This window comes from Neodiprion pinetum, chromosome 3 (assembly GCF_021155775.2).
Source record: "Neodiprion pinetum isolate iyNeoPine1 chromosome 3, iyNeoPine1.2, whole genome shotgun sequence".
NCBI lineage: Eukaryota > Metazoa > Arthropoda > Insecta > Hymenoptera > Diprionidae > Neodiprion > Neodiprion pinetum.
In genome coordinates this window covers 13,414,802-13,442,786 of record NC_060234.1, presented here as the reverse complement: position 1 = coordinate 13,442,786, position 27,985 = coordinate 13,414,802, and the positions used below count along the sequence as shown (strand labels likewise).

The 27,985-nt window shown below is 34.8% G+C and overlaps 2 protein-coding genes and 2 long non-coding RNA genes across 8 annotated transcripts; 2 read left to right on the top strand and 2 right to left on the bottom strand.

The window, feature by feature from the left end:
* Positions 1-273: 273 nt before the first annotated feature.
* Positions 274-27,985, bottom strand: LOC124215751 (small integral membrane protein 14). 3 transcript variants are annotated; one of them, XM_069134903.1, is made up of 5 exons: positions 27,867-27,985; positions 27,309-27,424; positions 15,821-15,875; positions 8,227-8,375; positions 274-1,316 (listed from the first exon to the last, which is right to left on the bottom strand). In XM_069134903.1, exons 2-5 carry the CDS (start codon positions 27,381-27,383, stop codon positions 1,311-1,313), a joined length of 285 nt encoding a protein of 94 aa, XP_068991004.1. In that variant the 5' UTR covers positions 27,384-27,424; positions 27,867-27,985; the 3' UTR covers positions 274-1,310. The 3 variants fall into 3 exon arrangements, with proteins under 3 accessions (XP_068991004.1, XP_046475456.1, XP_046475457.1); XM_046619500.2 differs by having other exon boundaries at positions 274-1,230; positions 27,867-27,984; XM_046619501.2 differs by lacking the exon at positions 27,867-27,985 and adding an exon at positions 27,506-27,669 and having other exon boundaries at positions 274-1,230.
* Positions 2,942-5,788, top strand: LOC138190731 (uncharacterized). Of its 2 annotated transcripts, none has more exons than XM_069134902.1 (2): positions 2,942-3,398; positions 4,501-5,788. In XM_069134902.1, the coding sequence occupies exon 2, from the start codon at positions 4,514-4,516 to the stop codon at positions 5,447-5,449; it is 936 nt and encodes a 311-aa protein (XP_068991003.1). In that variant the 5' UTR covers positions 2,942-3,398; positions 4,501-4,513; the 3' UTR covers positions 5,450-5,788. The 2 variants fall into 2 exon arrangements, with proteins under 2 accessions (XP_068991003.1, XP_068991002.1); XM_069134901.1 differs by having other exon boundaries at positions 2,942-3,404.
* LOC138190561 (uncharacterized) lies at positions 11,820-12,826 on the bottom strand. 2 transcript variants are annotated; one of them, XR_011176607.1, is made up of 3 exons: positions 12,745-12,826; positions 12,562-12,681; positions 11,820-12,501 (listed from the first exon to the last, which is right to left on the bottom strand). It is a non-coding gene; the product is annotated as an uncharacterized lncRNA (long non-coding RNA). The 2 variants fall into 2 exon arrangements; XR_011176606.1 differs by having other exon boundaries at positions 11,820-12,681.
* Positions 13,898-14,904, top strand: LOC138190556 (uncharacterized). The gene is made up of 2 exons (XR_011176597.1): positions 13,898-13,979; positions 14,043-14,904. It is a non-coding gene; the product is annotated as an uncharacterized lncRNA (long non-coding RNA).

The following is a 27,985-nucleotide window of genomic DNA, read 5'->3' as shown; positions in this document are numbered from 1 at the left end:
GTTTTAGTCTTCTAAAGCCTGTGAGTGAAGGCTTTGAATAACGAATTTCTCGGTTTTCTTGATTTATTTTGCCTGGGCCGAGAAGGTAACCACTCCTGAAGTCACGTGTTATCGTAAAGAAGTTCTGTAAAGTTACTTGAAAGTACGAAAAGTCATGTAAAATTCACATGGCACATGAAATTTTTTAACGTCCTGAAGTCAGGTGTACACCAAACTTCAAAAGTGGTTACCCCGTTGGCCGAGACTACATAACAAAATAATTCTTTCAAGCTGTTTGCGCGAGGATTAAACAATTTATAAGGTAACAACATAATACACATTTGTAATTATTCAACACAGATTTCTGAGCCCAGAGGTTATTACAATCAATCATTTGAACAATGATGATGGCGTTAATTATGCCATACGTATTACACTAGCCTTCACATAACTCCGTGCTCTATAACTTTTTACGCAACTGCATTCTGCTTCACATACAACTAACTCATTCTTTGCTTTCCCACTTTGCCAGGCAAGTTCATAAACTAAAGCATTACCTTCGTTTGAATAGCCCTTAAATATAATTGAACTAAAGTACTAAGTTTATTAAGTGATATATAAGATAAGTAAATAATAATATTGATAAAATGATAGGTCAGAATTATATAGTCTAACTGGTATGTTGAATCATTGAATAAAGCAAGGAGAAGAGCATTAACGTAACGTATAAACTTAGATTGACAGTTAGCTCGTTGCGCAAGCCCTATCATGCTCTTCACGAACTAGTTTTTTTGTATGCATAATTCTACGATGAATACAACCGAAAATATAGCGATTCAAAACTGAACTACAAAAGTGCAAAATTCCCGTCTAAATGCTTTTATGTCAATATTATGCATTCTGTTTTGGTTGATCGTTAATACAATCATCTTGACCAGCAAAATGAGTTATAGGGACCAACATGACCTATGATTTCATATTATTAATTTCTTTAAAAACATACTAATGCATCACACTTATGTAGCTAATGTCAAGTTAGTCCTTGGTTTTTTTTTTATCATAAAATTGTATCTATCAATATATCAATATAATGTGAAACAAACGAGTTATCGTTCTATAGATTTATTTTATTTAAAACTTTCAAGCGCAGCAGGGTTTAGGTATATAAAGACGTCTTCAGCAGTATTTAATTTTATCTGTTTACTTTCAATCAGCTGTTGGTGGCGGCATTGGTGGATTTCCACGAGGACCCTGAAAAAAATTCCGAGGTAAAAAATAAAGAAATGGTACAGATTCTATGAAATTTTAATAGTAAATTCATAGAATTCATGCTATTTCTTTATTTTTGCGTCAGATAAAAATGTACTGAAGTGTTTCTGTTAAGAATTGTGTAGCAAACTAACGAAGGACGAGGAATGGAACATGAACAAGCACACAGCTACAGGAAGGTGACATCTGAATACAAAAGATGCGAATATGATCATAAATTTAATTACGTGAATCTTGGAGGATACAGTCTGTGATGAGATGGCCGATATATATCGATATTTATTTCGATATTTGCCTTGCCGATATATCGATGTATCGATACTGTAGCAGCCAATATTGAATAAATTTAAGTTAGTTATGTCTCATGGAAGGAAAGCACAACATCTTATCGAATATGATGAAAAACAAACTCTCAAAAGTTTCACATGTATGCTTGACGATAGATATTTGGACAGACCTTATAAACACCAAAAGTTATCTGGGTGTAACTGCACATTTTTTAGTAGAAAATATTCACAAAAATGTTGCAATTGACGTCACTGAATAAGAGGAACGGAATTCCTGAGAGAACATTTAAAGGTGGTTATTGTGAGTGGTTAACAATTGGAAAATAGATATGAGCAGTGTTGCGTCGTTGTTTCTGATGGTGCTACAAATGTTAAAAAAGCAGTGGTAGATTAATTTGGTGCAGAGAAACAATTGCCGTGCTTTGCACATCTCTTGAATTTAACACCTTTCAAAATTATTCAAAAAAATCGAATCACCAACTCAGTGCGTCATAAAGTCTACGGTATTGTGATATTTTTCAAAAAATCTGTTGTTGCTACTGATCAATTAGGAGCTGTTTCTATGTTGAGGTTAATAAATTGCGTTTACACGCGTTGGAACAGATACAGATAGAAAATGTAGACATATCTATACAAACATGGTATCAGGGCTTGGTTAGAAGAATCTTTTTCTAGAAGAATTTACAAAGAGATTTGAAAATATAGAACAGATAACCCTATCAGCCGTGGCAACTATATTGGATCCACGATTTTGGAACATTCATTTCGTAAATACAGTCCGCTCTCATAATAGTGCCGGCGATGGGGGAGTAGGGGAGTATTTTTCTTGGAACTCAGGTAACCCCACCACTGACGCGCATTCACGCCGTCGGAATTCTCGTCGCGCTCTCGTAATAGTGCCGCCGCACCGGGTAAACTGTGACTACTCGTGTATATTTATATTCGTTTTCCTTATCATATAAAAATGGATTATTTCGATTTTCGAAATTCAATTTCTTTTTCTAAATTTCGTTATTTTAAGAAAACTTTTCAGACGTATTCCCATTTATTCCACAAAACGTGTTAAAAATATACTCATTGATATAGTAAAATTATCAAATGTATATAATCTCTATTTCTTTCAATAAAATCAATTATTATTTTAATGATTATAATTGAAATTTATGAAATTTTTTTTAATGATCTTATTACTATATTATGAATTTTGTGACGAAATAACATTATTAAAAAAAATAATGACTATAATTTGAATTGAAAGCAGAGAATTATACGCTATTTCATTGAGCCAGCGTTTGGCACTATTCGCTGTGAGCCGCCGCTTGGAGGGGAGCTGCGAAACGATCGCAGCGCGCGGGGTGGCGAGTAGTGAGTTGAGCCAGCGTGTGTTGTGTGTGATAGCATTTTGTATGGGAAACAATAGACGGTATGTGGAATTACACTTGTTGTGTTGTTAACTGCAAAAATAACGGTAAAACTAGTGATTGTATATTTTACAAGTTTCCAACTGCATCACATAAAATAGTTCAAAGGCAAAAATGGATTGCAGCTGTGAAAAGAAAAAAGTAAGTAACATAACTTTACTTTCGATGCCTTAGTTTTCTATATTTTTAAAATCAAGCCAACTATATCAATAGGTGAACTGTTATGCTATCTGCATGAAACACTATATAAATACATAAGTATTATTGTTTTTTACTGTCCTGATGGTTCAAAGTGGAGTTCAAAAACTCATCATGTAATATGTAATGCTCATTTGATTGGCAAGAAAAAATCAGATGATCCTGCGAGTCCAAGCTACGCGCCAACTCTATTCCCTCCAGTTTATCATGCAAAGCAAGTAAATGAAAGAGCTGTTTTGAGCAGGTAAATGTATGAGAAGTAAAAAAATAATTATAAAATTGAATAATATATACATTAGAGTGTCCCAAAAAAACCGACTATTTTTTTTTTTTCAAAGAACATTGAAAAATCGTCAGAGTATCTCTAGAAAATGACCCTGTGAAAATATAAGCTCTTAATATTAATATTTAGAGGTGGCGATTTGTAATTTTCTATTTCCCATTTAAATAACATGGGAAAATTTTTTTTTGAACTTTGGAATTTTGTGATGGGATAACGAGCTACTTCATAAGTATGACAAAATCAGGTCTTATAGGAAATTTGATGCTCTACAAAAAAGGTCTGATTGACATTTTGCGTAAATCCAGCCGTTTCAAAAATATCGAGCCTCAAACTTCGGACTGTTTAAAATTATGCTTTTTTTTTCGTAAATACAACAAAAATTAATTTATATGTATTATAAACCCAGAATCATCAACTGAACAATAAATATATGCATACATTTGACGGAATGCAGATCCGAAATTATTAATAATTTGACAAATGATAATTTTTATTGATTTTTAGCGAAAAATATTTACTTACCTAAAAAAAATCAATAAAAATTATCATTTGTCAAATTATTAATAATTTCGGATCTGCATTCCGTCAAATATATGCATATATTTATTGTTCAGTTGATGATTCTGGGTTTATAATACATATAAATTAATTTTTGTTGTATTTACGAAAAAAAAAGCATAATTTTAAACAGTCCGAAGTTTGAGGCTCGATATTTTTGAAACGGCTGGATTTACGCAAAATGTCAATCAGACCTTTTTTGTAGAGCATCAAATTTCCTATAAGACCTGATTTTGTCATACTTATGAAGTAGCTCGTTATCCCATCACAAAATTCCAAAGTTCAAAAAAAAATTTTCCCATGTTATTTAAATGGGAAATAGAAAATTACAAATCGCCACCTCTAAATATTAATATTAAGAGCTTATATTTTCACAGGGTCATTTTCTAGAGATACTCTGACGATTTTTCAATGTTCTTTGAAAAAAAAAAAATAGTCGGTTTTTTTGGGACACTCTAATATACATCGATATTTATATAATAACCTATGTATCTATTAATTATAGGTACAATCGACTCATGAACCGAAGAAAGACTCTTCACAAGCATAACATCGGAGTGAATTGTGATACTGGAAATCAAGTTAATAACGACCCCAACAATGTTGTCAATAATAGTGGACGTGAACCTATGGATATAAGCAGTGCCGAAGTAATTTTAAAAAGTGATCAAGAGTGTCAAGTAGATTTTGTAAGTTCTGCTGGTATCGAACAAATAAAAGCTTTCACTTGTAACAGATATATTTACATGACTAACTACTGCGTTGCTGAAGTTCAAACTGAAATACCGGAAATTGCCACTCTCAAAACTATTGTGAATAGGAAAAAAATGAAAGATGAAGAGGTACAATGCGGCACATCGTTAACAGATAGAGTAGATAAGTCGGTTGGTTTTAACGAGGCTGTAGTTGAACAAAATAGGAAACAGCGTAGTTTCTGTGGTTTTCCATCTATTAAGACCGATGAAGATTTATTAGATATTGCTGGAGTGAACTTCCAGAACTTTAATTTTTTATTATCTAAAACTGAAAACCCATCGGAAAGATCTACAATAACAAGAGAACAGAGGCTTTTAATTTTTTTAGTGAAAATAAAAACTGGACTGACATTTTCAGCCATAGCAATTTTCTTTGGTTTACATCGGTCAACTATTTCCAAGATATTCTTTTCAACTTTACAATATTTGAATTCGTCAACTGCAAATTTAGTGTTTTGGCCAAGTAGAGCTGCCGTACAGAAAACTATGCCGGAATGTTTTAAACCTCAGTACTCTAATACTCGGGTTATCATAGACTGCACTGAATTCAAGATAGATGTTCCGTCAAGTGTTGACGACCGTATTTACTGTTACTTTCATTATAAGAAAGGTTTTACAGCAAAAGTACTGATTGGAATCACATCATCTGGGTTCATCTGTTTCAAATCGAAAGTTGCTGGCGGTAGAAAAGGTGATTAACTATTAACTATTGAATCGAATTTGGTAGATTCATTGGAAGATGGTGATGTGGTTTTAACAGATAAAGGTTTTCCTGAAATCAGATCTATCATTGATGCAAGTGGTAAACGAGTATTTCTTATTATGCCACCATTTTTGGAAAAAAAATCAGAATTTTCGAAAGAAGAAACAGATCTGACTTACAACATCGCAAGAGTTCGAATTCATGTAGAAAGAATTATGCAACGACTTAAAACATATCAAATTTTGTATAAAATTCCACAACATTTGTTCTTTTGCATCGATAATATTATTCATGTTATCTGCGTCTTAGTAAATTTACAGCCACCAATTTTTTCTAATAAAACAAAAACTATCAAGTAGAATAATAAAAACCTTTATTCGTAAAAGGTAGTGGTTTTCATTGTGTATTTATTAATATTATATTGCTACATACTACTGGAGTTTCAACTCGTTATTATTTTCAACTTTTCACTTCACTGTTACAATGGAAATATCACTTATTTGATAATATTTTGCTGATTTGGATATTTATCAGTATGCCTCTAATGTAAATTAACACGCCGGCTATTTAGCTTTTGAAACCGCTAGGTGGCTGCACGAGCGAGGCTCACAGCGAATAGAGAGACAAATATGAAACCCGAAGTGAGCCCGTGGTGGGGGTTACGTTCGAGCGAGAATAAGGGGAAGCGGCACTATTACGGGAGCGGACTGTATTTTACATTTGCTCTAATGCTGTCGCTAAAATAACGAAAATACTCAATACTGCTGAACAATTTTTACCTCAGAATAATAGCAAAGTTAACCACTTAAGTGCTAAGGCGTCTTAGCGGCGTCTTATCGTTAGCGGCGTCAAACGCGCCCATGACATTAGTGCTAAAAATCGCGAAATGACGTCATGAAATAATTCAATCTTTTTGGTGTCTCGGGTGAATATTTACTTTTAAAAGCATGGATTTTAAGTATTTTTGAGATCAAGGAATCCGATTATAACCATAAAAAGTTATTTTTCCCGCGCTTCAAGGGCTCATACACTTTTGAACCCTCGAAGTTGACGAATTTTTTTTATCATTTTCTCAAATGGCGTCATAGAACAAACCATCATTTTTTTTCTTCGAGATGAATTTTTATTTTGAAATACACTGAATGCCGCCGCTATGACGCCTCGGCTCTTAATTGGTTAAAGATTCTCCAACTGCTACAATTTGGTTCGTGTTAATAAAGTTGAAAGAGCTGGAGCGCAAGCTCGTGATAGTATGCCCGATGAATTATGATATTATCTCGGTCAAGATGCAATTGAGCGCCACAATAAATCTATCAGATTTTGGAACCAACATAGCCGATCAAAGCTCCACAAATTGTGTATTACTGCTAGTACAGTTTCGTCGAAATGTTTATTTTCACTCGCCGGACTTGTTATATTGACTCTCACCTACGTAATAGGTTATCCTGTGAACATTTACAAATGTTCGTATTTTTGAATTCCAGAGAATTGGCACATCTTATCGACGTATAAATAATAAAAGTTTTTTTTTTATATCTTGTCATCGGAAAAAGTGTTGAGATGTATCTTGGTTACTTGTATCTAGATTCTAGATACTTCCCAACACTGTGAGATCGAGTAAATTTAGTAATTTATAAATTAATTAACATAGATTATGATTTAATTTAAAAAATTTAATAATGTATCATTCAATTTCATAAATAAACAAATTACAATAGATTATAAACCGTAGATTTTCGAAAAATAAACTAAAATTCATTACAGAATTCATTTTATCCAAAATTTGAAAGACTTCATGCTTTCTTAAAATCCTGTAACTTCTAAACAAAGGCTCATCCCGTCTTGGACAAAGTATAAAAAGTTCCGGCCTCAGTCACAGAATTTCATGTAAAAATATGAGAATAATGAAAGGATTTTATTTCTTGTGAAAAACGTTATTTTCTATTTATTTTGTTACATCTATCTATTCCAAAACCCAAAAAAATGTATAGATTTATTCAAATATGTAAGATAAAAAGTAATCACTTTTGTTCTACACAGTTGCTGCACAATCCTTCAATTTTGGAATACAATCTTTTGAAAAATTTGGATGCTAAAAAACCAAATTCGGTAGCACCGAGACGAAGACTGAAAACATCTATGATTCACACCAGTTTCGTACAGTGGGTAAATCAGAGAAACCGAAGGTCAGGACCCATTCGAGTTGACGTGGAGTAGCCCATAAAATAAATATCTACACGACTTTGTAAAATATTTTAAAGCCTGACCCTACACATGGGTCCAAGATTAGAATGACTACTAATCCGTGACACTTTCAAAAATCCAGATTTCGAATAATTTATCTTTCGTTATTTTATTTTCGCATGTTTAAAATGTCGATATATCAGCCATTCGAAATATTGACCATTCCAAGTTTTGACCCCCACGCTAAGATGGAGTGTTAAAACAAAATGCAAACATGTTGATTCCTGACGCATTTGGCATATTTCTACAACTCAAACACTGTTTTCTATTTATTTGGTGTTGATTGAAATAGAATACTCCTGTTTTGTCTATATACTAATCATCCTTCATTTTCCACCATCAAACATAGATAAATGCTTGCATACGGAAATTCTACGAGTGACTATAGCTATCAATACCGTTTTTGCCCTGACGTCAGTAGACACTGCGCGGAATTTTACGTAACATACACGGCTGGTACATATATTAAAGCACCGGTGACCTTGACATGTGCTATGGTTTATGAATAGATTACATGATAGGAACTCACAGCATCGTGATCACGCCTCTTCGTGTCATTACTTCCGTGTCCTCCCCGAAGTGACCTTGGCCTAAATGCGAGCATAAGTGCTATGAACGCAAAGGCTATGATCATTAAAAAAAAATCCGAATAAGCCGGAGGGGTACCGGGTCCGGGAACTAAAAAGTAATAATCTTACATGAGTATACATATACATTTGCAGTCGACGTACTAAGGTAGATAGCAAAAGGAACATTCGTGAGCTGCTCTTGGCTTACATAATATCAGTATACAATGATAATGGGTACACAAGTTGTTATTTGCAAATTTTCACACCAATTTATTTTTATCATAAAATTACACATTTTTCAAGTTATGGAGTTGAACTGCTACATTCATAGTTGCCAAAATGTCTAATTGTAAGTTTAAAAAATCCTGAAACTCCGAAAATTTTGACACGTCAAGTTTTTCTAAGAAATCAAAGGGCCAGGCTTATAGCAGAAATTACTGGCTGAATCCATCTCAAATCATGCAGGTCAGCGGGGGTCATATTCCACAATTGCTTGTAAATGACGTCCATTAAGCTGGCACAACCACTTGCTCAAAATGTCCTATTTTTGTTGGGTGATTTAATTACTGTTTTCTTTTTTTTTTTGCCACAGTTTCGATTTTTTTGCTTCATCCTTTAATCGTAAATTTTTGGCGGTGCCAACTTTATGTTAGGCTGGCCAAGCCATACGTAAAAACACCTACAGGGTAATTGGAAAAAATGTCGAATAGAAGCATATTTTTTGCTATTTATTTGCTCGCAACATGCACCACTTTTAATTTTTTTACTTACCCCCATACCAACAAACCATCCCCTAGATCCTGACTTCAGACAAAACACGCCGCTTTCGGCGAAAAACAGAGTGCACCATTATTTTTTGCTATTTATTTGCTCGTGATCAATAATACTCGTGAACCATATTCTAAGTCTGGGGTAGGAAGAAAATCGTTGAACTCATTTCAGATTTGATCGAGAAAGAATTTGATGATGGCTCATATCGTGAACAAGGGAATGGCAGAAAAAAAATAAATAATAATTCACTCCATTTTCTGTTATTCTACCGCCCTTGATCTGTTCCCTTTGAAGTCAGAATCCAGAGCGTGGTTACTTCGGATGGGGGGTGGGGCCAAGAATCTGAAAACATCTTACATCGCGAGCAAATAAATAGCAAAAAATAATGGTGCACTCTCTTTTTCGCCGAAAGCGGGGTGTTTTGTCTGAAGTCAAGATCTAGGGGATGGTTTGTTGGTATGGGGGTGAGTAAAAAAATTAAATGTGGTGCATGTTGCGAACAAATAAATAGCAAAAAAATATGCCTCTATTTGACTTCTTTTTCCACTTACCCTGTATGTGTTTTTACGTATGGCTTGGCCAGCCTAACATAAAGGTGGCAACGCCAGAAATTTTCGATTAAGGGATGAAGCAAAAAAATCGAATCTGCGGCAAAAAAATAAAATAAAAAGCAAGGAAATCACCCAACAAAAATAGGACATTTCGAGCAAGTGTGAGATTCTACGTACTCCAAAACGTAATAGAGGTCGTCGCTGAGGCACATTGGAGACTATATGTATCTATTAGGGTGGTCCTTGTTTAGGGTGTTGCCGAATTTTTACCGCCCCATCACTGAAATCAATTTTGAATCATTTAAAAAGAGTCGCCAAATTTTTTCAGATTCTTACAGCAAGTCTGAGATAGCCTGCATTGTGATCGAAGTTTCTTAGGGGCCATCCATAAATTTACGTCACAAGTTAATGGGGGGGGGTATCATCGTAATGTGACATAGTGTGACAAGGGGCAGAGGGGGTCAAAAGCTGTGTGACGTTACATGTTAAAATTTGAAATACTAAAACACGAAATTTATATATAAAGAATATTTAATAAAAATAAGAAAAAAATGAAAATAACTGTTTTCTTTTGATTATTTTTAAATACATGCATAAGTTTGAAAAATTTGTGACGTCACATCAGGGGGGAGGGGGTTCTGAAAATGTGACAACCTGTGACAAGGACGGGGGAAGGGGTTTAAAAGTTGTAAAATTCGTGTCACGTAATTTATGGATGACCCCTTATGGAAATGACATGAGAAAAACATTTTTTCGCATTATATATTTTATCGTGAAAGTAATAATTTTCCAAAAAATCTGTAACTGCGAGGTTTTAGTCGGCATTAGTGATGCTATATGAAAAAAAAATACACATCATCGTACGACGCAATCTAGACGAATTGCACTTCCTCTAAATAAAAAAAAAGTCAGGTTTCGAGGTTGTGCAATTCGTCTAGATTGCCCGGTACGATAATGTGTATTTTTTCCCAGATAGTAGCACTAATTCTCACCAAAACCTCGTGGTTACGGATTATTTGGAACATTATTACTCTTGCAATAAAATATATACCGAGAAAAAAAATTTACCAATGTTAATTTCCATAAGAAACTTCGATCACAATGCGGACTATCTTAGAGTCGATGTAAAAATCTGAAAATATTAGGCGATTGTTTTCGAATTATTTGAAGTTGATTTGGGGGATGGTCTGGTAAAAATTCGTCGACACCCTGAATAAGGACCACCCTAGTATCTATATATATGGCATGTTTAAGTGTGTATAATACACGACTTATTTTAGCCTAATTATAACGGACCCGGCCGTTCATAATATTAAATGAAGAAGTCTTATTAATTATTGTTGAGAAAAAATGCTAGAGAAGTGAATTCGAACATGTTTTTGGTGAATTAAAGAATTAACGACGGAGCCAGGAATCGAACCTGGTATCTAGAGATGCTTCACCGGAGACTTACTCCACTAGACCACCTAGCCGTCCTGACTACAAACATGTTCGAATTCACTTCTCTAACATTTTTTCTCGCTAATAATTAATATGACTTCTTGGTATAATATTACGAACGGCCGGGCCCGTTCTAATTAGGCTAAAATAAGTCGTGTATTATACACACTTAAACATGCCATATATATGGATATATAGATCTCCAATGTGCCTCAGCGATGAAATCTGCAACTTATGCAAATACACGGCACACGAAACCGAAATAAATTCGAATACAGGTGATGAGAGAAATTAATGACATTGTAATCAGGACGGCTAGGTGGTCTAGTGGAGTAAATCTCCGGCAAAGCATCTCTAGATACCAGGTTCGATTCCTGGCTCCGTCGTTTACTTTTCAATTCATCAAAACCATATTCGAATTCACTTCCCTAGCATTTTGTGCTCCAAAATAAGAATTTTAAACAAAGCTCCGAAATCGCGAAATTGGCGGTTATTTTTTAGAAACTATACGTTAACCATCAGAAAAAACCATATTTACGTTATAATCTTAAACAATCATTATCGGGCGCGAAAAATTTATTTGTGTAACTAGGGGCTTCGCCCCTGCGCGCTTCGCGCGCCAACCCCATCTCGGCGCTACGCGCCTCGTTGTTCGGCGCTTCGCGCCTCACTATTTCCTTACGCATTGTCTAGTAGACAGGCGAATTCCTTCATGTTGATTTAATGACAGGTCCTGCACTTGCTGTCCACTTCAATTCCTTCTGTGCTTACTTTTCTTTTTTTCATCAATCTAAGCTTCCATTCGTTGGTTGAAAATTGGTGTTCCTTCTCTATTGATATCTGTCTATCTCCTTGACTTGCTGAATTATTTTTGCTACCGCTCTGCCCGTTATTCTCCAAAATCACCTTCTTTATATTTTTTTTTTCTCTGTATTTATGTTGCTGTTCACTCCGTAAAACACCTCTTTTTCTTGTGGTCAACATCTATCATGGTCGTCCTCTTGCCTGGTTATAGGAATATTTGTTTATTATTATTCTCTGGCTTATTTGGTTCTTCGCACTTAAAATTTTATTTTCCTTTTTCCTTTGTGATACTTCCGACCATCCACCATCTTCATCGCCTTGTCTGCTGGTTGAAACTCCTCCTTTCTGTTCGTTGTTTGAAAAGCCTGTATGATATTTTTTGTTCGCTTCCCTATATTTTCGCTGCTGTTCCCGTCGTCTAATTTTTCGCTCTTCTATGTACATCACATTGGTTGGTCGTCCTCTCGATTTATTTTCCGAATCAATCATCGCAATCGATTCTTCTAATTCTTCGACACCCTTCGTTGAATTATTTTTACTGCCGCTCTGCCGGTTATTCTCCAAAATCACCTTCTTTATATTATTTTTTTCTCTATATTTGCGTTGATGTTCATTCCGCAAAACACCTCTTTCTCTTGTGGTCAACATCGATCCTGGTCGTCCTCTTTCCTGGTTATACGAATATTTGGTGGATATTATTCTATGGCTTATTTGGTTCTTCGCACTTACAATTTTATTTTCCTCTTTCTTTTGTGATACTTCCGACCATCCACCATCTTCATCGCCTTGTCTGCTGCTTGAAACTCCTCCTTTCTCCATTGTCATCGTAAATCCTGGCTGTCCTTTTGACTGTTTGGTGATATATTTAGATTTACTATTATTTGATTGTTACTTTTCATACTTATTACTCACTATCTGAATTTTATTTTGGTTCTGCAAGACATCAAAGTGTCCACTCTCTCCGTCACCGGTGAAGAGTAGCGAGAATTGTGTTCCACTTTGTGATCCGATCCGGTATGGATGAATTTGTTCTTCGCGATACTCGATTTAACATATCTTAAAAATTTCCGCAGCTGCATATATTGCATTTTTATTCATATGTGATTTGTAATCACCAGGTCGCCTAATCACAGCACCGTTTGACTCATTACCTGTAATAAAACCCGCAAATGTAGACCAATTATCCACTATATTTGAAACGATACTCAGTCTCACCTCTGCGTGTCGATCTTGAGTGCCGTATACACAATACGCCAACGCGCGAAAAAGACAATTCCTGTCGGGAATCATCGTTATAATTTTCGTTTGCATGTTCATTTTTTGCGCGTCAGAAACAGATACCTATAAAGATATTTGTCAAAGACTGTCATAAACAGCCGATGACAGCTGTCAAAGGGTTTGCTAGATGCTTTTTGTTTTGTTTTCGGTATCTCACCCCACCGCCAACTTCATGCGTATACTATTGTTATTATAATCTTTTTTACTATTGTTATTATAATCTTTTTTTACTATTGTTATTATAATCTTTTTCTACGTTCATTTGTTTGAAACTTTTTTATTAGATAGAGAGATAGTAAAAAAAAGATTATAATAACAATAGTATACGCATGAAGTTGGCGGTGGGGTGAGATACCGAAAACAAAACAAGAAGCATCTAGCAAACCCTTTGACAGCTGTCACCGGCTGTTTATGACAGTCTTTGACAAATATCTTTATAGGTATCTGTTTCTGACGCGCAAAAAATGAACATGCAAACGAAAATTATAACGATGATTCCCGACAGGAATTGTCTTTTTCGCGCGTTGGCGTATTGTGTATACGGCACTCAAGATCGACACGCAGAGGTGAGACTGAGTATCGTTTCAAATATAGTGGATAATTGGTCTACATTTGCGGGTTTTATTACAGGTAATGAGTCAAACGGTGCTGTGATTAGGCGACCTGGTGATTACAAATCACATATGAATAAAAATGCAATATATGCAGCTGCGGAAATTTTTAAGATATGTTAAATCGAGTATCGCGAAGAACAAATTCATCCATACCGGATCGGATCACAAAGTGGAACACAATTCTCGCTACTCTTCACCGGTGACGGAGAGAGTGGACACTTTGATGTCTTGCAGAACCAAAATAAAATTCAGATAGTGAGTAATAAGTATGAAAAGTAACAATCAAATAATAGTAAATCTAAATATATCACCAAACAGTCAAAAGGACAGCCAGGATTTACGATGACAATGGAGAAAGGAGGAGTTTCAAGCAGCAGACAAGGCGATGAAGATGGTGGATGGTCGGAAGTATCACAAAAGAAAGAGGAAAATAAAATTGTAAGTGCGAAGAACCAAATAAGCCATAGAATAATATCCACCAAATATTCGTATAACCAGGAAAGAGGACGACCAGGATCGATGTTGACCACAAGAGAAAGAGGTGTTTTGCGGAATGAACATCAACGCAAATATAGAGAAAAAAATAATATAAAGAAGGTGATTTTGGAGAATAACCGGCAGAGCGGCAGTAAAAATAATTCAACGAAGGGTGTCGAAGAATTAGAAGAATCGATTGCGATGATTGATTCGGAAAATAAATCGAGAGGACGACCAACCAATGTGATGTACATAGAAGAGCGAAAAATTAGACGACGGGAACAGCAGCGAAAATATAGGGAAGCGAACAAAAAATATCATACAGGCTTTTCAAACAACGAACAGAAAGGAGGAGTTTCAACCAGCAGACAAGGCGATGAAGATGGTGGATGGTCGGAAGTATCACAAAGGAAAAAGGAAAATAAAATTTTAAGTGCGAAGAACCAAATAAGCCAGAGAATAATAATAAACAAATATTCCTATAACCAGGCAAGAGGACGACCATGATAGATGTTGACCACAAGAAAAAGAGGTGTTTTACGGAGTGAACAGCAACATAAATACAGAGAAAAAAAAAATATAAAGAAGGTGATTTTGGAGAATAACGGGCAGAGCGGTAGCAAAAATAATTCAGCAAGTCAAGGAGATAGACAGATATCAATAGAGAAGGAACACCAATTTTCAACCAACGAATGGAAGCTTAGATTGATGAAAAAAAGAAAAGTAAGCACAGAAGGAATTGAAGTGGACAGCAAGTGCAGGACCTGTCATTAAATCAACATGAAGGAATTCGCCTGTCTACTAGACAATGCGTAAGGAAATAGTGAGGCGCGAAGCGCCGAACAACGAGGCGCGCAGCGCCGAGTGCCCGAGGCGCGTAGCGCCGAGATGGGGTTGGCGCGCGAAGCGCGCAGGGGCGAAGCCCCTAGTTGTTATTATAATCTTTTTTTACTATTGTTATTATAATCTTTTTCTACGTTCATTTGTTTGAAACTTTTTTATTAGATAGAGAGATAATGAAATATACGTGTCCGCCTATTTAGGCGAAGAAGAACGTACTTTAGTTACGTGCAATTATGGAATATGACCTCCACTGGCCTGCACAATTTAAAATGGATTCAGCCTACTGCATTTTCATCGATACTTTTATTCGGTACTCTTGTTTTATTGTAGTCAATTTGCATTTCATACTACTTCTTTTGCACTTTGAAATGATTATGGACAAGGTAACAATAATTACAGCCGCTTAAAGTTTTTATACTCTCTCGGTTCAGTGCTTCAGATGCTTTCAGACGAAATCATTGATTGCGCATTATGATAGAAAAACACCTTAATAACTCTCTTGGATAGATATTCGTTTCATTACGTATGAGTTGATAAAAAGTGAAAGTGATGATGAAGAATTTTGTGAAGTACAATTATTTTATGGAGGGTCATCAAATGGAGTTTCCCGATATGCCGTATCCCATTGCATACTAAATATTCAAGTAATAGATACATAATGTGTGCCACAGTTTACGAATGTTCATCATTCCGTGAATATTTGTATTGTTTGTTATTCATGTTTTAATTCAAGCTTTAGAGAAGATGATATTTATTTAACAAATAATAATACATACGTGCACCGTCATTAAGACACTCGTTGTCAGTGCAGTACGCCTGTCTTTGCCGTAACTAAAATTCCAATCACATCAAAATATTATTTTATATTCGGTCAATGTTCGTACAGAAGGCATCATAAACATGCGTATAATTCCTCAAACTATTTTCAAACACGAGACAACACACACGAGTGTCGAAAATCACAAGTGTGAACTTCACAATAATACCCAGAAATTTGTACGTAGAGTACAGTTGACCACAGATGATTGATACGATGCAGTAGAAACAATTGTATTCGGATCAAGTGAACTCGTATTTGCCTACTCTTACCAATAAGAGAATAATTACTCAACTCGAGTGGAATACTTCTCTTACCAAATAAATAATTACACAGTTACTTTGACTGTTGAAAATGACAATTAAAAATAATTTTTATCCAGAGTATGTAAATTTGTTTTAGACGTTGAAGTTAAATGCGCATTCACGCGACTTGATTTTTTGTTTTGTTTTCCGCGTAAATTTTTTTAGCGGAAAGCTGAAATTTCAAACTTCGGAATTAAAATGACCACAAATTAATTACAGAGTACTGACCATACCTGGAAATTTTTTTATATAGTTATAATTATATATGACAATTATATATACATAAGTATATATAGTTTTATTATATCTAATCTACTATATCATTTTAGATGATTATACAGAATTTAAAATAATTATCGATGCTCTCAAGGGCCGTGTTCGTAAATTGACTGTCAGTACTAAAAATTCCCTAGGACAGAGACAGAGCTGTCCATGAACTCGGCAGCGCAAAAGAGATAAAAGATTAATGACAGTACTGTCAGTCAATTTTCGGACACGGCCAAAGTATCAGATACGCTTGGGGACAATGAATCTGAGACGACTAATTTTTTACACCAGACAGTTATGTTGGCAACACGGAGAAACCTACAGCGCCATAGTCGGCTGAGTGCGAAACAAACTCAATCTCAATAAACATAACATAACCCATGACCGTCGAACTTAACCTCCTAATTGGATTTACACGGCAACAAGTCATTATCCCCGCGGTATTGTAAGGTTAGATTCGACGGCCATGGGTTATATTATGTTTATTGAGATTGAGTTTGTTTTGCGCTCGGCCCACTATAGCGCTGTAGGTTTCTCTGTGTTGCCAACATAACTGTCTGGTGTAAAAGATTAGCCGTCTCAGATTCATTGTCCCCAAGTGTATGTACATATAACCATGTCAAATGTTATATTAATTTACATAATTTTATGAAATTAAAATAGAAATTGCAAATTCAAATATTTCAGGTGACTTGAAAAATTAACGACGGAGCCAGAAATCGAACCCGGTATCTAGGGATGCTTTGCCAGAGCCTTACTCCAATAGCCACCTAACCATTCTGACTACAATGTCATTAATTTCTCTCATCACCTGTATTCGAAATTAAAATAGGGAAATTTTTTTCCGGGTACTTCTGTTATTTCAAACTATAAGTAAACATGCGGAAATTGATTCTGCGACAGCTAATTTTTCTCTTCAGCCATTTAAATTATATATAGCCGACATAGTACGATGCAATGCTAAGACAGTTGAATTATGCCTTCTAAGATGTATTAAATTTGTACAGTACGTGCGGGTTATATCGCCACAAGTTCTATCACACTCCGTAACTCTTCTCGCGAGTGCTTCCCCCATTACTAGCCAACTGATGTTTTCTTTCTCGCGCGCGCTAGGTGTTTCGCTATCCCCACTATCAAAATAGCTACATGGGGCTTCGGTGACTGCCTGCCTTAGAGTGGGGGATCCGTAGTATATCGAAGGAGTTAGCCACTAAAGCAGTCATTGTGTGTCATTGTGTCACCTCTTATTGCAGTCATTTTGCAATCACTGTAATCACTTTGTAATCATAAACACATGTGCACTCAAACAGTCGTTCTTTCAATTATAATCATTTGTAATCATATCGTAGTCATTTTGGTGAGAGTAATCATGACATCTTCAAAACCTTAGTAATATTAAATATTAAAACCGCTCCAGTAAGATAGTTTTATTCGTTGCTCGTCAGATGGCATGTAGATACTCTGCGTCATGCGTACGCAAAACGTGTATGCAACATACTTTGGTATGCGTTATTTAACTTGTCAAAAAACAAAATCACTGATGGTTACAGATGATTAAAAATGATTGATTTTTTTTTTTTGTAATCGGGATAGTTGTGAAATTTTCCCGTAGTCATGTGTGATCAAATTTTCATATTTTACAGGGGAAATCTTTTGCAACCATACAAAATTTTACCTAGTCTCTGTAATCTTGCAATCACTGTGTCACTTTTTTCCGAGTGGCCCACCTCTTGCATATATCACAATCATTGCCCCTACATCTCCCGTGTAGTTTGATATAACCCACGCGGACTATAATATAGATTATTTGTAAGTATTCAACTAACAGAAAATGTTAATTTTGATATGATTCTTAAATATCTTGGAGATATGATGAAACTGAAGTTTGAATCAAACTGTACGAGTAATTGTCTGTTTTTGTTTCATTCATTTCATGTAACACATAAAACAGTGCTTCCTTCCAAATTTTACCCCAAATACCTATCAAGTAACTGTTCATAACTGGTGATAAAAGGGAAAAACCTTATTTTAGCCAAACAAGAAATAGCTAACACTCATAACGCTCATCACCGGCTATCACGGTTACTGACAGTAAATAATCTCCGCCTTTCATAGAAAAATGTGATTCTTCGTTGTTACCAGAATATCTGATGGTTTAAAATAATTGATACTCACTGGTTCTACAATGACTTTGTAATTCCAACGATTCAGATCGTTCCCTGTGATGAGGATAGCATTGGCAGACGAAAAAATGTATAGATCGTTAGTGCAATGTGAAAGCAACAAAAGAATTGACAGAAGTAAGAATATCACCATATTATACCGACCATAAGTCGAGATTTTTAATAATGAATTCGAATGAAAAAGATTGGTAAGTCAAATGTAGGTGGTATTTATTAATTTTACTATCAAGTAATTGCGAATCGAAGGATAGTAAAATTAATGTATTTGTAAGCTATGTTAAGAAATCATAACCAAAAGCTTAGATATAGATAATTCTGATATTTTATTTTGAATGGTTCCGAAACTATGAGAAATCGCGTAGATCTGTTCGATTTCACTGAACGATGGCTTATTTTATTCAGAAGACTATCATCTAGAGTTCCTGCTACGAGGTTTTTTCCACTAGTCAATTCAATATTGCTATTTGTCATCCCTAATCAATATCCATGCAATGTTATCAAATAGAATATTTAACGATGGCGCGTAGTGACAAAAAAGAAAATTTATCCAGAGACTTTGTAGTGAATAGTCTTCTGATTAACATGAGGTATCGTAAAGTGAAGCTAAATCCGATGAATGTAACAGACTTTTAACCATTTTGAACTGATTTAAGGGGGGGGGTAGGGTATTTAATTTTTTTTTTCAATTTTTTGAAAATTTTTTACGTGAAAGTACCATATTTCAGGAATGTTCTGAGAAAATTTCAAGTCGATCCGAGAAAATTTGACGGTAGTACAGCATTTTTAGTATGAGTGCCTCAAATGGAATTTTCAGCACTTGCGCGGCAGGATAAATCGATTGTCCCACAACTTGCTGTTTAAAAGTCAGTGGACACTGTCACTCAAAATCTACTGAACCGATCGATTTGATTTTTTACACAATTTTTCTACACATATTTAGCGAGGTAACTCTGTCGAGTTTTTTTTTTTTTTTTTATTTTTAATTTCAAGTATTTTTTATGGGGGCTCAAATGTTGGTTATTTTGGTCGAAAATCGGGTTTTTGACTTTAGAATGCCACCATAAATCCAAAAATGAAAAAAAAAAAAAATTTTCTCGATAGGGTTACCTAGATAAACTTATAAACTAAAAGAATCGCTTTGGTTTTTGTGTTTTACATGATCCAGTCTTGAGTTCTGATGTCCACCGCAAAAGGCTTTTTTTCCGAGGCGCCTGACAAGAGTTGCTGCCACTGGCTCAAATCTTTATATTTTTTCACGAAAATTTCACAGAGTATACTCCAAATGTGACTTGACAATACCCCACTGGGATAACATTATTTATATTAATTCTTTCTTCAATAAAAATTCATAAAAATGTGCCATTTTTTGACCGAATTAACCCTACCCCCCCCCCCCCCCCCCCCTTCCTTAAAGGAAGTATCGATATCTAAGCTTTCGTTTATGATTCAAATATTTCTTACTGCGTAGTCTTGAAGTGATGTTTACCAATATAATAGTTTGATAATCTATTCTGAAGATACTACTATGTATGTGATAAAAGGAATGAAAGTATGGATTTTTGGTTCATAAGACTCCTGAAATTTTTTTTACCTCAGTTATATTCAGCATCAAGCTGTAATAAAATATGTAGAAAAATATGTACGCAATAAAATATGTATAATAGTAAAATATATTTAGACTTCTAAATGTAATTGCAATTGTTGAGCAATAGCTATTGTGTTGCGACACGCATAGACAAGAACGTCACTGCCGTTTGTGGCAACTAAATACGTAAAAATATTCTTCTCTTTCCTTGCCCCCTCCCCTTCACGGACGCTACGTTCTTCGCCAATCACCATCGGAGCGTAACCTACGAATTGAGCGTCATCGCAATCACCATGGAAATTATTCTCCTTATTTTCATTACATCTATCATTGCATCCCACCTCCACTATTCCATTACTCTGATTATCTTCATACTTCTGCTATCGTTATTATTATTATGTATTATTTCTCTGTTCCTCTTTCCACATTTTCTATTATATCTTCCCCCACCTGTCACAACCAACGTAGGGCAAATTTGTAATTAATTTATGACAAGTTAAAAATAACAATTGTATTTTGTAACTGAAAAGGAATGAATTATAATTTACAATAGTAGTTTGTAATTGTAAAAAAAGTAATAACCGATCACAATTGTATTACGACTTAACCCATTTCGTCCCAAATGTCCAAAATTTGTACACGAGTTTCGGCGATGTAACTTTTGATCAAAACGTCGCTTGAAAAAAAAAAAAAAAAAACAAGTCGATAGCTTTTGATCTCTTCTTTCGAATGGCATGGTCAAAATCAACCTACGATTTTTTGGAAAAAAGTTGTGACCATTTTTTCGAAAAAAGAGCCGATTTTTTCCATGTTTTTTCGCAAAAATCGTATACTTTGACAATGAAAAAAGCAATACCGACCATTCTAAAAGGCACTATTCGCATATTTTTGATCATCCCTTTCATATCGCTTTGGAATTTTTTTAATAAACAAAATGGCGGCAAAATATTTATTGACGGCTAAAGAACGCGACATTAACAAATGTGAATCAACAAAAGAAACGAAAAATACAACAAAAAGAACGAAAAAAACGACAAATACAAAAATATCATATCTTCTATCGTTATTCACAGTGAAATAACCAAGATTTGAGCAAGAAAATGAAAGATCATAACTTTGAGGCGCCATATTGGAGCCGCCATTTTGGTTACCAAAGAAATTCTAACGCGATATGAAAGGAATGATCAAAAATACGCGATTAGTGCCTTTTGCAATGGTCGGTATTGCTTTTTTCATTGGTGGGTAGGGGTAAAAAAGTGATCCTGAATGCGTTACGTAATTTAAGTGAGGCCGTTCAGCTTGTTTTGCAGTTGGCAACAAAGTAGTTTGAGACGAAAAATTATTCCCAGATTGAGAGAACTACTAAACATTATCTTCAAGGAGAAGCTGACCTGGCTTTATGACGTTTCGGTCGTACCATTCCAATAAAAAATTAATGACATTAAAAAATGTTCCGTGAATAAGGTTTGAAAAAGTTGGAGATTGTAAAATGTCTTTGATGTATTACTGAAGAAGTGAAATATTAAATTATTATCAATTTATGGGTAATATGCATGATTTTTGTATTACTTCATGTTATTCATACGTTGTAGCAAATGTGTCATGTTCACTTAAAATATAACAGGAACCATTCGGTAAAATAAAGTTAATTTTTTTGTTGATCTTCGTTGGATTATCTCATTTACTTTTATGAAAACTCAAACATTTGAGGGATTGAAAATCCAAATGGTGGTCACTTTTACCTAATTGTTTAGGACAAAGAAATTTGGACCTGAATTTTGAATGAAGAACTTTGAGGTAAAGTTTGATTTTGATTTGTATATTATTATAATTTTTTTTTTTTTTTTTGCAAATGTTTTTAAGTTTATTAAAAATATTTTTTGGAGGATTCAATTTCAATAATTATAGAAAATGAGAATTATAATTAGTGTTACGTCCGGCGTATCGCCACGTCTCCCTCATCTCGTCACACTCCCACGATCCTTACAAGTAACCTTATCATCTCAGTCCTCCTATTTCCATTCTTTCTCACGCCACTCGCTTGTTGCCAACTCTGCTAATTTTATTCCCCACGATTCTGAATTTGTGCACCTTCTTCTACTCCTGCTCTTTACCTCCGTATCATTCCGATTCCAACGTTCGACACGATCAAGTCTATTTCAACACTCAAAAACCTCACGTATAACTTTTCCTACCGATATTGTGAACTACGCACCCCGTTTAAACCATTCCACAAATTCTTCAAACAAATATATAGCTGATATCTCAAACATCCAAACGCTTGTTCAACCCTTATCCAACTTCTGGTTCTCCCCGGACGTAAAAGCGAAGCCGAACCGGTTTATTCCTTCCCGCTCGGGAATAAATGACATCCACGGACGTAACAAGCGTAAAGATTTTGGACCCTAATGAATCTCGGATGTACATTCCGTTGTTCTAAAAAATGAGGTCAAACTGACTGACACCACTTGTATTCTTAGTCCCTCATTTAGTTTATCGTTATTGCAAATTTTTGTTATAGATAACTTACTTTTCATGAAATAATGCTTAAATCTTGGTGCTTATCTTTTCATTAACCTAATATGGGTCTGTCAATCAATTCCGAACTTAAAAGGGTGGTCGACATGAGAATGATGGTAGTTTGTTCGGCAGCAACGTTTCTTTTTGCTCGTACCTGAAAACCTGGTACACAACAAAAAAAATTCTCACGGAACAATTTCCCTTAGATCCAATTTTGAAAGGTTGTGTTTTGAATTTGAAGTTTAGCCACTTGAATAATATGAGGAAGATGTCATCAAGATTCGCGGCTGCGGATCGCCACCAATACTAAGTACCCGTAGGCCGAGGAGCAGTAGCTGAGAATCATTTACCCGGAGAAACTTCTGCCCGAAATCAGGGTATCATATTTCGCGAACGAGTAAATATTTTTCATCGAAACTCATAGGACAGAGACCTCGTCCATCTGACCTGGACTAATAATGAATCTAATTGAAATCTGTACTATAACACTATTGATTTCTACACTGTTCGAATTATTAAATAGTACTAAAAAAAATCGCAATCGATCAGCTCGAATATACATATCCGGATGGCTACATTATATCATTCAGTTTCAAATAATTCAAACTGTGCCAAATATCTTTAATTACTTACACCACCGCCAACACAATTCCGTTTCCCAACTTTTTATTAATTACAAGCAAACTATGTCATTTCTATTCATATAAATGCAAGTGGTACGTCAATCTGATTTTATTTCCTAGTGAGTTATTGTAGTGCTTAACATTATCAACTGTAAACACCGCATGTCGTATGTTAACTGACAGAAGGATTGTGTTTATCACAAATGCTTGGTTCGTACAATATAGTATTATTGTTGTCGTATACTTGCAAAAAGTAGTGAAATCCGTATCAAAAACATCTGAAACGTAAAAACAGCCGCCAAGTACCAAAATTACCTGATAATGAAAAATTTATCGATAATTTTTGCCGTTAAATCAGAAAAATGCCAATGACATAAAACAAATGACTTATACGTGCGGGAAAGTCGTGCTTGCCATTTTTCCTGATTTGACGGCAAAAATTGTCGATAAGTTTTTCATTATGAGGTAATTTTGGTATTTGGCGGCTGTTTATACGTTTCAAATGTTTTTGATGCGAATTATTTTTACTTTTCATGGGTTATGGTCATATCAGAAAAGTATTGGCTTTGGTTGCAAATAACTTTTTGTAATTACAATGAAACTCTATAATTTCAGATGTTTTAGTATTCCAAAAATAGGGTTTTAGAAGAACATCGATCTGTGTTTGTCCCAAAAACTCTAGCGATGATCTCGGAAACGGCTCTATCAAAAAATCTAAAATAACACAACTCTAAATTCAAGTGACGGCGTTGAAAACTTACCATGGCCCGCATTTTTGGAATAAATGATTCTGTCGAAAAAAAAACTTCAATTTTCTACATATTTCCGCAGTGACCTCCGATGAAAGAATCCAATATTTACACAACTTAACCTTTAATAGTAATAAAATAATGGAATACGGAACAATTTTATAGAAAAAAGAAATCATTGCATGAAAAAAAGGAGTGTCAATGACAAACGATTTTGATCATACTTAATGGTACTTGTAATAATTCCATTGGTTTGTAAAGTGATGAAAAGTACCACAAAAATTACTATTTTTACGGCTTATTTTAAATTATTACCACTCAGCCGCATTTTACAAATAATTCACTATCCTACAAAATTACGAATTCAGCAAAATCCGTTACTCAAACGGTTCAAAAATTATAAAGCTCAGTTTGAAGGCATATGTTTTTTGATCGATTTCATTTTTAAACGTCTTATTAGTAGCTAAACTATTGACCGTACAATACAAATTCTCGTAACACTTTTGTCGAGAATTCGATTCTTCATTCGATTCTTGGTGAACGTTTGTTTTAAAAATTACATCTGTACCCCCGTGTCACTGTGACGTGCTCATTCTCTCTTCGTACTCATAACTTATCCTACGTCTTCTTTGTTTGGATGCCTCTGCATTTCATTAGACTAAACAAAGTCTTGCATATTCTGTGCACATTCAACTATCTCCTTGCATTCCCAGAATTCTGATCTCGCAATCTGTTTTCGGCACATACTTATGCTTTGTTCTATTCATTCCAAGTTACTTCTTATCAACTGTACACTTAATCTCCAGTTTTCACACAAATCACCTCACAATAAACATCAAACTCATATTTTAATCATACCCACATTCATTCATCTCTACTTCTCGTCTTCCCGGTTATTCTCGTAATGTAAAATCGAATAAACGAATCCAAGATCGCTAAATACATAACTTAAATCAGAAAACTTTGAATTCCAAAAGCGTCCTTGTAGAATTTGATTTGAGACATATCTGTCCGCAAGGATTTTTCTTTCGTTGTGTGCTACTAGATCCTTTTTTGTGTCAATTGCGCCATTCAAACTACACATGAATGTAAATTGTCAATGCTTGAGAATGCAAAATTTTTCGGAAAATTACTCTCGTTGTATGCGATTTGAATTTTTAAGAAAGTGACAAATCCTTTCTGACAAACGCATGAATAAGTTAGTGTAGTAATTTACGAGACACTTGAAGATGTGTTAGAATCGTGATATCTGAATGAAGATGAAATAATAATAGCGAGGATTTGAACGCCGTAGAAATGGATGCCAACAACATGTTTCAAAGTTTTTATCACTCAATGATTAGCATTATGTATAAATTATTCATATTAATGCTGACCACCTGAGAGCACCACAGTTCAACAAGGATAGCTAATCTCAAGTTTTTACGGTTATATACTGTCGGAATGCTACACTTCGTTATTATACGTTTGTCTCAGATTTCTTCGCCCTGGATGGTTCAAATTTTGTTGTTGACACAATTTTGTTGTGTATTTCATTTGTAATTTTACAGGGTAAAATCAGTTTTGAATTTGCGGAAAAAATATTGCATTGGTGTCTTTAGGCTGTTGTCTCATGATCTGAACAGTCCCGAACCCGGAAGGAGCGATAACCAATCATTCGTTAATTTTTGCCATATCTTTTACTGGATATAAAAAATACACTTACAAATCGAAGCGTCCACCAATTATGTGAAGCTACAAATGAGGGGTGAGGAAGAGATATTACAACGTATCAGACGTATTTTGTTAAATAATTTTCCTTCGATATTTTCAGAAAAATTATTCTAACGAGTTCCAAATATTCTCGTGCTAAAAACTCCATCAAAGCTGGATGAATAATAGCTAAAAAATCGAGTTTATTGATAGAGAGTAGATAATCCAAAATTCCATGCTACCATTTGTGTTTAGCAGTACTGAATATTCTTGAAAAAGAAAAATTTTCAGTTATAACAAAGCAAGACCAAAAGATGTTTTGATGATAGCCCGCAAAAAAAATCTTTGAGACATCTCCTGTCCATGCGTTTTCACAGTAGAGTTTATTTTACATAAAACCCTGTAGTAGCATGGACTAGTAATCGTAACGCGAAATACATCACTTATCACTAAAAAACTCAATTTTTTTGACATTTTTTCAACCATTTCTAGGAGTCTTGCCTGACGCTAATTTTTTCAACTTTAAACATCAGCAGGAAATAAATGATTTCAATTCTAAACCTATGCAAATACAAGATTAAAAAAAATTAGAAAACAATGTAACACATCGGTTATTCATTAAATGATAGAGACCGATGGTGAGGGGTGGGGGGGGATTATCCGCAACCTTATTCAATTGTAAGATTGTAGGCAGCAAAAGGGTGAAACGATAGGAAAAAATAGTTTATGTGATTAAGGAATTCCCCCTCGGTTGGTTTTTGGAAGTGTAGCTTCATTTCTTGCAAGTGGACATGTATTTGCAATGATAGTTTGAACTGTTTAATACAACTAATTGTAAGTGAATACTGTAAACTCGAACTTTGATGTATGTTTGCATTAAAAATTTAAATACTGGGTATACTTTTTACCTCCTCTGAAGAATAAGTATCAATTCCACAAAATATATACTTTTAGCAAAGCAAATAAGACAACTATGAAAGTAATTCTAGAAAATTACATAAGGACCATTGGCATTTTTGTAAGTGATGCCCAATAAATAAATGTGGAGAAACTGGGTGGCTACACATCTAAACATACTATAAAGCCTATTCAAAATCATCTATTCTGAGTTTCATACACCATGATAAGTATGGTATAACACTGTTACCATTTTAAAAATAAATGGAAACACAATTTGATAGACTGTTGAATGTAATTAAATTTTAATCACGGAATTAATTACAAGAATGGCAACGTTCTTCTATGTTACTTTCATATTCATTGTTTTGAGAATGCTACTCTGTAGTGTTTTAAATTATTACTTTGAAATTCAGGAATTCGTTTCAGGTGTAGCTGAAATTCTGTTCACCTTTGATTGCATAAGTATTGAGATGGAAGCAGCGAAAAACAATGCCTCAGCTTCCCATTATCTACAACTCTAGTTTAAATTACATTCATGAGCTTTTTTACAAATATGTGATTATGAAATGGAACTTGAAACATATGATTCTAGAATTAGTAGACTAGCACCATGACATGCTTACAATTGAAAGAAGACGGCGCATGACAACATTTGGGTCCCACATGTACTCGCACATGTCAAATCCTTCGTCACTCATTTTATCCTCTGCTTAGTTGTCAGGTACAGATGTGATTCTTGCTGGACAGGTAAAACAAATTATAATCATAACATGGATGGTGGTGAGGAATTTGAAGAATATTGTGTATTTCAGCCACACACATATTTCATCAATATTGTTGGTGAAATTATTTCATGAAACGAGACTGCCATCTAAACAACGCCACTTATTACGATAAATCGAAGCTACTGTACTCGAATAATGCGAACAACTTCTAAAAGTAGCAATTTCGCATATTCTGAACCTTGATGTGGCACTATAAAATCCTGTCAGATTGACAGCAGGGCACTGCAACGGATCGAAAAAGAGCAAACAGGGTAAAAAAAAAAACAAAATACAAACGTATAACCATATGCAATGTATTACTATTTTCATGATTTATAAATTGGAAAATATATAAGTGAAAACGACAAAAGTTTATCGTTTTAATGCAAAGTACAAATAATACTAGTAAACAAATACCTTTCTACGTGGAAATATCGAGTGTTATGTGCGGTTATGTATATTCTATGCTCATTACATACTGGCACTAGAGATGGTGTACTCATTGCGATGTACTGGTTACTGGTATGCACGGCACG